The sequence below is a fragment of the Solanum stenotomum genome, chromosome 12, assembly GCF_019186545.1.
Source record: "Solanum stenotomum isolate F172 chromosome 12, ASM1918654v1, whole genome shotgun sequence".
NCBI lineage: Eukaryota > Viridiplantae > Streptophyta > Magnoliopsida > Solanales > Solanaceae > Solanum > Solanum stenotomum.
This window is the reverse complement of record NC_064293.1, coordinates 18,818,682-18,830,920: the sequence shown is the minus strand read 5'-3', so window position 1 is coordinate 18,830,920 and position 12,239 is coordinate 18,818,682. Positions and strand designations below refer to the sequence as shown.

At 28.0% G+C, this 12,239-nt stretch overlaps 1 protein-coding gene across 1 annotated transcript; it reads right to left on the bottom strand.

Moving 5' to 3' along the window:
- Positions 1-10,288: 10,288 nt before the first annotated feature.
- LOC125847932 (homeobox-leucine zipper protein HAT22-like) lies at positions 10,289-11,854 on the bottom strand. The gene is made up of 3 exons (XM_049527655.1): positions 11,224-11,854; positions 10,900-10,979; positions 10,289-10,812 (listed from the first exon to the last, which is right to left on the bottom strand). Exons 1-3 carry the CDS (start codon positions 11,635-11,637, stop codon positions 10,548-10,550), a joined length of 759 nt encoding a protein of 252 aa, XP_049383612.1. The 5' UTR covers positions 11,638-11,854; the 3' UTR covers positions 10,289-10,547.
- Between the last annotated feature and the right edge of the window lie 385 nt (positions 11,855-12,239).

Sequence of the window (12,239 nt, the reverse complement as noted above, 5' to 3'; positions counted from 1 at the left end):
TATAGGACGAGAAGTGCTTATCATACATATTGTAATGAATCCACATTATCAATATTCTTCACAAAATGTTCAATTAATTCTATTACTCCATTTCAATTTACATTTGTCTATACCATATAACTTTCCATATCTAATTTAATATGTAAACTAAACATAGAGTGATAATCTATTATTACGGTTAAATTACATTAATAATATAATTTATTTTTTAAACTGAAAGTTGGTTGTTGGTATATTTAACCTCTGAAAATGATATTCTTAAGTAGAAAAAGATACGATGTTGTTATGTAGCACAAAAAGTGTCAAACAGACAAATGTGTCATGTGTTGCCCATAGCCAGCTAGTCAAGAATGTGACTGTTTTATTCGAAGTTTTAATTATTAAAAAAATATTTTTATTCATTTAATTATGTTTTTAACATTTATTTTTAAAAAAATCATCAACTATGCAAGTGGGTAGAGCCTTTTTTTCCGAGGAGATATTACTAAGTTACAATTTACATACATTAGAAATTAAACTTGATCACTTGCAAGTAAAATGATTGGGTTTACTTCACAGGGAGCAAGATTAGTTCAAATAGCACTATAACTCATTTATCTTACTTTGATGTCAATTTTCTAATTAGCAATTATAATTGTTTCATGTTAATAAAGAATTTGAAATGTGAAATTTAATCACAATTAAGATTACGTACATAAGAAAAGAAACCTGCATTTTAAACCACAATTGAATTGTACATTAGTATTATACTAGTATAGAATGAACAATAATATATACACACTAACATAGTTTTTTTGGTTCTTTAATTTCCATATTGTTTAATTATGTTTGAGTAAGTACTCTATGTATGTGCCCGAAAATAAAATCTACCTTTGTACTCGAAAAACTACATTATGGAAAACAAATTAACATAAGAGCTTAAAACATTGTATTTTTATCAATTACAAGAATCCATTTGCTATTCAAGCATAGCTTCTGGTGGTAACATATTTGATCCCGCTTATGACGTCAAATGATCGATACGTTCTAAGAAGAAATATTGAAATATTAATTTTATCGAGATCATCGATCTCATATCAAATCTCATCAATTAAATTATTATTTTAAAAAACACGAAATATCTAAATCATACAAATAAATAAATCTATTCATTAATTAAAGAAAACGTGAACAGAAATTGAATTGATGAGAAAACAAAATATTGAAACATTTTTGGGACACGAAAAGATTTGATTAATATGGATGGAGTTGTTTTTGTCGAGACGTAGATCTCTAACATAAGAATTTCGACTGTTAACACTTTAGCCTGACAAAAAAGTTAGCTAAAAACAATTAAATTAGCTAGGTAGCTGTATATATGGACAAAATCATCCTTAAAATAAATGAAGCTCCGATCCTCTATTTGTACAAGTAATATTTACTATTAAGTATGGGGTTAAATTTTGTGCTTGTGCACTAATAATATACAAAGTTTGCACCTATCTATTTAAAGTTAACCAACTATTCACATATATATATATATAAAAGTCTAGTATATGATAATTTGTAGAAAATAAAAATTGATAAAACTAGTTTAGTGTAAAACATTTTATACAATGCTATCGGCATAGAAATAACCTTTTATAATTACAAATTATAATAAATTGACATTGGTCTATATATATAGAAGATATCACGAGTTTTGGAGAAGGCAAGAAATAACAAGTGGTATGGGTTTCACATGAACAAGTCCATAGAGAGGAACAGAGAAACACCTGCACAATCCATTTATTAGCTAGTTGGCTATTTGTGTTCTTTTCCCTTGGCTCCTATTTCATGCATGTAGTCCAATTCAGATTAATCAAAATTTGTCTGTCTGACTGGCACCACCTCCAAAAATTTTTTTATTTTGATGACAACGGCAAATTTAAAATTTTCGTTAAAAATATATTAGATTTAATATATGGAAATCTTACACAAATCCTATAGTGATAATTAAAGCTAATTACATTTTATCCCTACTTTTTTTCAAATTATAAAAATTTCTTAAATTTGATGAAATTTGGATACATTCCAAAAATATTTCGATACATCGCGTTTTAGTTTCGAATATATCGCGTCTCTATTTGAGATACATCACTCAACATCTTGATATATCGCGTATAGTGACCAGTGGCGGATCCATGATTTAGACTCCGTGGGTGCCAAATAGACTTATCGATTAAATTAATTTTATATTTGATTAAATTATTCGTCTTTTCAATATAAATTAATTTTAGTTCTCTAATTTTTCTTAAAAGAACGTGTGCAGCAATTTCCTTTTTCTTAAAAAATCGTCTTTCTCAAAAAAATAGGTACAAATGGGATTCGAACCCGCAACATCAACCTTCTAAAGTTGCCCTCCTACCGTGGCACCACAAGCCAATTTTGTTTTATGGGTGGCACGCTTTATATAAATATAAATATTATATATATATACCTATGTATATATAGAGTTTCCGTCGAAGTTCGGGAATGGCGTGGCACCCCCACACCCCTTAATAGATCCGCCTCTGATAGTGACTGATACATCACGTATTTGCCATTTGTACAAATGCCTCAATCCATCCAAAGCCTTGTCTGCCTGAGCCCAGTTATTGCCATTTTGAGTTTTGGGCTTGCACTTCGACAGGCTTGCACTTCAACATGAGTCACAGGTGGGGAGGAATTGACATATAAGTATAATAATACTCATAAAATACTGGCAGCCAAATAGCTAAAAGAAAAAAAGAAATGGAATTTTTTTGTAAATAGTCATTATAATAAATTTAATCATGCTCCATACTTATAATTTGCATATTTACAGGTTGTAGCTACAGTTTAAGCTGCCTCGTTTGTATAATTCGCAGATTTGTATAATTTATGGGTGACTTTGTATAATTTGCGGGTACGTTTGTAAAATTGAGTTATTTCTGTATAAAACACGAAATAACGAATTATACAAACACAAACATTTGAACTTTAAACAGTTATACAAATTATATTATACAAAAGTTATACAAATTATATTATACAAATTCGAATTATACAAACTCAAAATCCTAGTCCACATAATTATCACTGAATATTGATCGCGAATAGTAATTAATTAAAACTATAGCTATAATGACTAATTAACTAGTATATGTTTACTTAACCATGTAATTTTCTTCAAATATTTTTTATAGCAACAAGAAGTTAATTAGTTGGGACTAAATCGCTAACTAATAAAAACAAGTTGCATCCCTTTTTCAAGAATGAATATTTTTGTTATTTCTAAATTAAAGTGATAAGTCAGGTAATTTCTTTCTCAACGCCTGGTTTCGAGGGATGAATATTCTTGTATTCTTAAATTTAAATGTTTGTCCTACTTTTCTTTTTAGTTCATATGATATGTTTAAGATCATAAAAGACATTTTAAGATATTTGACATTTTTTTAAATTTAAGACCACAAATTTTAAAAATCTTCTTGACTTTTTTAGAATAGAATCTCGTGTCAAATCAAAATATGACAAATAAATTGAAACGAATAAAGTATTTGTTTTGTGTGTGAATCTAACTGCAAACAAATATATACCGAGTTACTAGTGTATACATGAATCAAATTCTCACAACATATTCTGTCTGTGCTATATATATTAAATTCATTAACAATGTATACCTAAACCATATATATATATATAAAGTTTATCTTGTTATGACTTATACATGATATGAACATGTAAATCTTCTTCTCTATCAATACCTTCATACCCATCGTCGCTCCAACATGAGAATAAAATTAAATTTCTTAAACTACAATTATTTTGATTTTCATTCCGACAAGATCTAGCATGTGAGTACTAGTGATCGTTGAAATAAATTTTTAATGAAGAGGGAGAAAAAGGCATTGAAGAAAAGGGTAAAAGATATGGGATATATTTAAAAGTGATACAAAATTGTTGAAGTATATTTTAATGAAGAGAGAAAAAAAAATTGGCTACTGATTTTAATATGGCTATTTGATGTTACCGGTCTTCTTGGTCACAGTGATTAACTGGTTGAAGAGTTTTCTCCTAATCACTTTATCAAGGGTTCAAGACTGGTAAGCTGAAAAAAATCAATGATTATATAGGTATTCTAAAATACCATTTAAACCAAAAAGTTTGTTTTGTGCATTGGTTATTTGATGTCAAGAAAAAATTATTGGGCTATAACTGTCGAATTGAATCCTGAGTTGGTACACTGCATTTTTTAAATTAATAAAAAACATTTTTTTTTCTTATCTCAAATATCAAAGCATAATTTTTGAAGTAATAAAATTACTGAAATATATTTTTTAAAAAAATTATTTCAGGTACAAAACGATAGGGATTAATTGAAAAAATGAACATAAAAGATGATATAGCGATAATTAATTAAGAATAATAGTGCTTAATTGTTGCTAAATTGTTTTGGGAGATTTCCTAAGAATCTAATTAATCAACAAGACATTAATTAGAAATAAATTAACAGGACAATTTGAATACTAATTACTGCTGAGGGCTTGGAAAAGGAGCAGTAGAGGTGACGAGGCTTGGCTGAGTTTTGGGCGGCGCCGGCGCCGACTCTTTCGCAGGAAGGACACACTGCGAGGGTGGCTGCAAGCCGGCAGCTTCATGTACAACGGCTGCCCAACTTTTAAGACCACAAAATTCTTCACTTTCTTAGAATCATGTGTCAAATCAAAACATGATAAATAAATTGAAACAAATAAAATATTTTTTTGGTGCGTGTGAGAATCTAAATGCAAACAAATTATATACCGAGTTACTTGTGTATACATGAATCAAATTCTCACAAGATATTCTGTCTGTACTATATTAAATTCATTAAAAATGTATAGCTAAACGGAGTATGTATAACAAATTTATATGAAATAGCAAATTATTAATTTAAATTAAATGTTATAGTTATAGTTTATTTTATTTGTAATTCGCAGCAAATATTCTATTTTTTTTGCCAGCTGATTCGGTATACAATTAGTCATTTTATACATTTCGGTATAAAATGTGTTTGTATTTGTATAAAGCGAGAGAAAAGTGTATATACAAATACAAATGCAAATACATATATTTTTGTCCTATACACTTATAATTATACAAATACATATTTTATTATAAAAATCACAATGTACAAATGAATTTATACAAAACTAAACAATTTGTATAAAATTAAATGTATCTAGCGAATTATACAAATCAAAAGCTCCATAGCAAACATAAAATGTGTTATGAAGTGCAATTATGCAAACTATAGCTATAACATACAAATATGATTTTGATGTTTGCTAAATGTGAAAGTTTCTCTTAAAAAAATTCATTATATTTATGTATACATGAATCACATGTATATCATAAAATTACCTACATTGAATTAAATGTATACATATACTTATTGCATACGTCAATACCATTTTCTATAGTTATCGTAAAGAAAATAAACCACATTTAGATCACAAAATTATCTACATTAAATTAAATGTATACATATATTTTTATAATATCTATGTGTATCTAAAAATGACTCACTCAATATATGTGCTATATGCATACATTCTTATAAAAAAAAAAATTAAATACATAAATGAGAATAATCGTATTGGCATCGATTCTTCACAATATATATCTAAAAATTATCTTTTTATAACTCATACATAATATGTACATGTAAATCTTCTTCTCTATCAATACCTTCATACCCATTGCCGCTGCAACGTGAGAACAAAATTTTAACAGTCTTTAATGCCATTCGTGTTTACGCTTCTTTCTCATTTCTTAAACTAAAATTATTTTGATTTTCATTCCGACAAGATCTAGCATGTGAGTTCTAGTGATCGTTGAAATAAATTTTTAATATGGCTATTTGATGTCACCGGTCTTCTTAGTCACAGTGGTTAACTGGTTGATGAGTTTTCTCCTGATTAATGGGTCAAGGGTTCAGGACTGGTAAGCTGAAGAAAATCAATGATTACTCCCTCCGTTCCATATTATATGTCACCTTTTTTATTTGCACTTGCATTAAGAAATGAGGTAATTTTACCCTTATGCCCTTATTTAATGTTTGCTTAAGACAATTTTGTAATAAATGATGAATATGTTACAATTTTAAAAATATAAATGCATTTGGATTACTATTTAAATTTTAGAGAATTTATTTTTGGAGCCAAATTTTTTCACCAATTAATCCAAAATTTTTAAAAATTCAAGTTATTCCCACCTCAATTTTCTTATATATTTTGTGTAAAATGTTTTTTTATTTTTATATATAAATTCTTAAAGCAAACATGACAACATCATAAAATATTCAAATTCCATTACTTCAAATTGATCTAAATTTTCCTGTTGAATCTGATGTTATTGATAATGAAATTAGACGACAAATGTATTTTAGTTCTAGTTCGATAAATCATTTGTGTAAAATTGATCTAAATTTTCCTGTTGAATCTGATGTTATTGATAATGAAATTAGACGACAAATGTATTTTAGTTCTAGTTCGAAATTAGACGACAAATGTATTTTGTGTAAAATGTTTTTTTATATTTTTATATATAAATTCTTAAAGCAAACATGACAACATCATAAAATATTCAAATTTCATTACTTCAAATTGATCTAAATTTTCCTGTTGAATCTGATGTTATTGATAATGAAATTAGACGACAAATGTATTTTAGTTCTAGTTCGATAAATTATTTGTTTTTTGATTTAAATACCGAGGCGCATATTGAAGAAGATTCAAATACAAATATTGGTTTGTTGTTTTGTTTAAAGTTTTGGATCGTATTTTAATTATTTTATTTATATTTTTATACTTAATTCATTTTTACAGTACCATTTGAAGGAATAAAGAAATTAAAGTAGTTAATTAATGAATGAAGTACTCTCCCAATGAAATTAATTACTTGTAGATTTTCTAGGTTAGTCAAAATAAATATATTTTCAAGATTAATTAATTAACCTATCAAGAGTATAATGGGCAAAATATGGTAATTTATGTATAAATTTTATAAAATGACATATATTGTGGTCTAGCTATTTTTAGAAAGGGATGGCATATAATATGGAACGAAGGAAGTATAATATAGGTATTCTAAAATACTCTTTAAATCAAAAGTTTGCTTTGTTGATTGGTTGTTTGATGTCAATAAAAAATTATTGGGCTATAACTGTCGAATTGAATCCTGAATTGGTACACTGCATTTTTTAAATTAATTAAAAGTACTGAATATATTTTTAAAAATTATTATTATTATTTCAGGTACAAAACGATAGGGATTAATTGAGAAGATGAACATAAAAGATGATATAGCGATAATTAATTAAGAATAATAGTGTTTAATTGTTGCTAAATTATTTTTTTAAAAGCAATCAATATTCTTTATAAATATAACTAAAAGCTTATAACAATATTGAATTTAATAATAATTAATTAATATCAATAAAAACTTCAATATTTCTATCATCGTTAAAACCTTCTTTTATTGCAGTGTAAAAAGGGAAAAAAGTAGTAAACGAGAGGGAAAGGTGATGAAATTCATGATGATGAATGATAAGAATAGCAGAAAGTTGCAGCTTCTAGGAAAGTCACTCATCATTCCATTTTCTTCCTAGTTATTACTCACAATTTTTAAATATTTATTTATTTTGTTTCTTTTAAAAGTGGACACCAAATAACATGGACAATATATCCTAGGCAAATTCATAATGAATTATAAAGTGGACCGTAAAGTTAGACCATGAAAGATCCTCCAATGATTCAACTTAGGACTCTTGCCTATGACCAATCATATAACGTGTCACTTAAGATATTTTTTTGAATTATTTAGTAGTCCTATAATTAGTTATACTGATATTAATTATATTAAGATTAATTAATTTCATATTGCTTTTTTAATTGAATGTTTTATTTATTGTGTTAAAAATAATATATATGGCATACTTTGTAAGAAGTTATTTGTTTACAAAAACTTTTCATCTAATTTAGTAGAAAAAAGATTATTTTTTTAGGTAAGTCATCACCAAATGGTTTTAAGTTATTGGTATGTGAGGAGGGAGTAGGGGTAGACTTGACTCCCACCATGCTTATTAGAGGTATTTTTGTTATTTTTATCTTAGAATAATTAATTATGATATTATTATTTTATGTTTTGACTGGAATAACTTATCGTGATATTAATTATTAATTTTAGTATAACCCATTTATAAGAATTAATAACCAAAAAGAGATAACAAAGTACTAATTTCATTTCTGAACTATCTATCCATGCCCAACGTACCAAAACAAATGTGTATTAAAAAAAGAGAGGTTGATTTTTAGGTGGTCACTCAACTAATTGTTATTATCTCAAAAAAATCATTTTTTTCCTTCTTGAGTCTAATTTTCTTCAATAAAAAAAGTGATTTTATGAGATGATAACTACTTTCTTTGTTTCAATTTATTTGTATTATTTTAACTTGACATGAAGTTTAAAAAAATAATTTTTTTTTTAATTTTATGATCTTATCTAAAAAATACATATAACGTATCAATTCTATAATCTTAAAGAATTGCAAAAAATAATAATATTTTTTTAAATAAAACGAACTAGAAAAAATTGTATATTAACACATAAATTAAAACAAAGAGATCAATATTAATTGAGTGATCATCAAAAAAATCAACCATTAAAAAAAGTAGGGAAGAAAAGAAAACAGGATAAGATGTGGACCATGTTGATGATAGGAAAATAACAAGCAATTTGTAACATCTCAATAAGCAGTGGTTGCAAATGAAACATCAAAGAGGTAGTAGTAGGTTGTGATACTGATACAATTAGTCTTCATGTTCATAATGTAACTTATGAGAAACTTGCTAGGCATGGGGTACGTGTGATCTTTTCAATATCACATGATATGTGCGTCCCACATAGATCTCCTCAATATCTCTCTTCACATTCACTCCCATGACTTTTTGTGAAGTTAATTTACTTAGAATGTAAAGCATGTATATCCTGAGCGGCTTGCGTGCGCTGTTGACGAAGCTATTTCTTCTTATTGGATGTTCGGCACCCACCTCTCTTCGTCCCTATCCTACTGTGGCCTGTGGGAAAAAAAACACTTCATATTCCATTGCACTACAAAACATGTTCAGACGATTCTTCATAACTTAACTATATATATTTGGACTACTTATCAACCAACGAGACCGTATATGTACGCACATAAATAGAGTCAAGATTTGAAGTTTATGTATTTTTATGACGATGTCAAATTAATCTCTATACGCCCATTATATGGGAGGCCATGTCTCCTTCATTTTTTCATGTTGATACTTTCTCAATAAATAAAAATAAAATAAAATAGAGACAAATGCACGTGAGCTGACTCCTACCTTTGGCTTTCCACATACACATCATCTCTATCATGACTAACCTCTCCTTGTTCAACAATCCAAATCATTATCTTTTTGTTTCGTTAATTAAGGTATAAAGACTACCTAATTAGACAACACTACTTTATAATCTCCTTTTTCTTATATATAGAGAGAGAGAGAAGAACTAGATCATGCATATTAATTGTATTATTTCCTTCGTTTTAATTTATATAATGTTGTTTAATCAATTTGTAATTTAAAAAATAAAGAGAAACTCTTAAAATTTATGAATCAAAATAAAATCAGAGAAGAAAATAAATTTATATTTTAAATAAAGAAAAATGATATTATTTTTTAAGTAAATAAAGAAAACCCACATAAATTAGAAGAAAAAAAATTTACATCCAATGACGCAACAGAACGTGGAAACTGCATTTCATGTATACATTGAGATTTAATAGTATATATCTGTATATGTACCAACTTTTTGGTATTATCAGATTAAATGGACCAACACCAACAGGCAACACACCTACATGATTTTTAAACATATATATTCGATAATCTGTAAAATAAAGTGATCATTTTTAATTATAATTCAGAGCTGAATTCAGAATTTTAATTTCATGGTTCTAATAAAGGTATTTCAGAATATACAAAAACAAGTGCCGTTTATCCTTCCAGTTGTTAATGGGTTCCCATCTTTATATGGTTATGTATTTAAAAGAATTTTTAATATAATTGTAGAATTTCGAAAAAGATTACTGAGTTTTTGGATATCCACACGGATCCGGCCCTGTTTATTGAATTGATAATCGTAAAGTTCTTTACGAATCTCAGTATATATTAAGCTAAAGTACTCAAAATAATATCTCAAGTAATTTGAAAATGATCAGGAGATGAAGAACCACAGATAACCAAAAATAAGTATATTTCTTAACAATTTACATAGTTGTACTACGACAAATTAAAGAAACAAATGAGTAAATAGAATATTGATTAATGATTAATTAACAAACCTCTAATTAACAAATGAACTATACAAGTCATTTCATTATAGTACAAATTAAACCCTTAACCAAAAAAAAAAAAATCTTAATAAGTTTTGGGAGATTTCCTAAGAATTTAATTAATCAACAAGACATTAATTAACAAGACAATTTGAATACTAATTAATTAACAAGCTGCTGAGGGATTGGTAAAGGAGCCGTAGAGGTGACGAGGCTTGGTTGAGTTTTGGGCGGCGCCGGCGCCGACTCTTTCGCAGGAAGGACACACAGTGAGGGTGGCTGCAGCCGGCAGCTTCATGTACAACGGCTGCCCAACTTTTAAAGCTTTCAGTTCTTGCAATTCTTTGTAAAGCTTTCTGTTTTCATCTGTTAGTGTCTCACAACATTTCTTTAAAAACTCGCAATCCACCTCTGTTTGCTTCAACTTCGTTCTGTAAAAAACATAAATATCTGATTTAATTCGATTCTTAATTTATATAGTTGAGTATGCGTGGATATTAAGGAATAAGATATCAAACCTTGCTCTTCTATTCTGGAACCAAACTTCAACTTGACGAGGCCTTACGTTAAGCTTCCTTGCTAAGTGCTGTTTTTGCTTCTGAATTATTCGAAAAGGTCATTTAGAAAATCCAATATCTATACAAATCAAATCAAATTTGGGTAGGATTACGTACGGAGAAAATATAAGATATAGTGACAACTCGTAACTTTCATATGGTATCAGAGTAGTAGAAATTTCAATTCTCACGATCAGTCATTGATTTTCATGTGTTTGACTCATGAAAGAAGGATTTAAACTTTTAAATGAAATGATCTCGCGAGAAAAAGGATGGATAGCTTACAGGATTAAGAGTGCTCTGTTTCTTGAAGCTTTCCTCTAACAGAGCAGATTGTACTTTGGTGAGCCTAAGTTTCTTCTTTCCATTTGAAGCATCATCATCTTCATAATAATCTTCATCATGAGAAATTACTCTTTCTACTTCTGTCACCTCACTACCAATATCTCTTTCCCTTTTCACACTGCCATTTGAATACGACGAAGCAACAGATAATTGATCCTTATTTTCCGTCTTCAGATCTACCATCTGTTGATCACCCCAAGAAAGGCTTAAATTCAGAGAGGGTTCAAAACCGAGATCGAATTTAACTGCAGCTATTTGTCCGTGTTTTTTTGATGTTTGATTCCCCATTGATGAAAAGCCTAATCCTAAATCAAGACCAGCACTGCTATATATATCATCACAATTACTATCCATGATCAGTGAGAAATCGTATATATTTAGTAGCAATTCTGAGTTTTGTTGAAATCTATAAAGAGAGCCTTGGAAGGAAGAAAATATTCTGGTTAAATTAGGGAAACAGGAGAATAAGGAAAATGAAATTGAAGAAAGACGTTTTTCTTGCTCGGTGGGTTAAAATGGAGCTCTACAGTTTATACTATATAGTACTAGTACTATTGCTTTCCGTCCCATTGAAATTTTTAGATTCAAACTTTTTAATTTTAATTTAATTAATAATTTAAAAATATTTAAATTAGTAATTTTTTAATGAATTATTAAAATTTTAATTATATCACGTAAATTTGAGAAGGAGAAAATAGCCATAATCAAAGGGATGAATGGGTAGGAAAAAGAATAATATTGGCAACAAATTGTGAAATGTCTGTTTCTCGCTTGTCATAAGTTGACATTTGACCCCCACCAAACCAATGTGTAATCCCAGTATAAATGTGTCAACAAGTGAGGAACTCTTTCTATTTTGGATATTAGATGATTATTAATTCTTAAATATTAAATAATAAAGAATTCACACTTAATCATCACTCTTCTCTCCAATTTTGAAAGAGTCTTAATTTTTT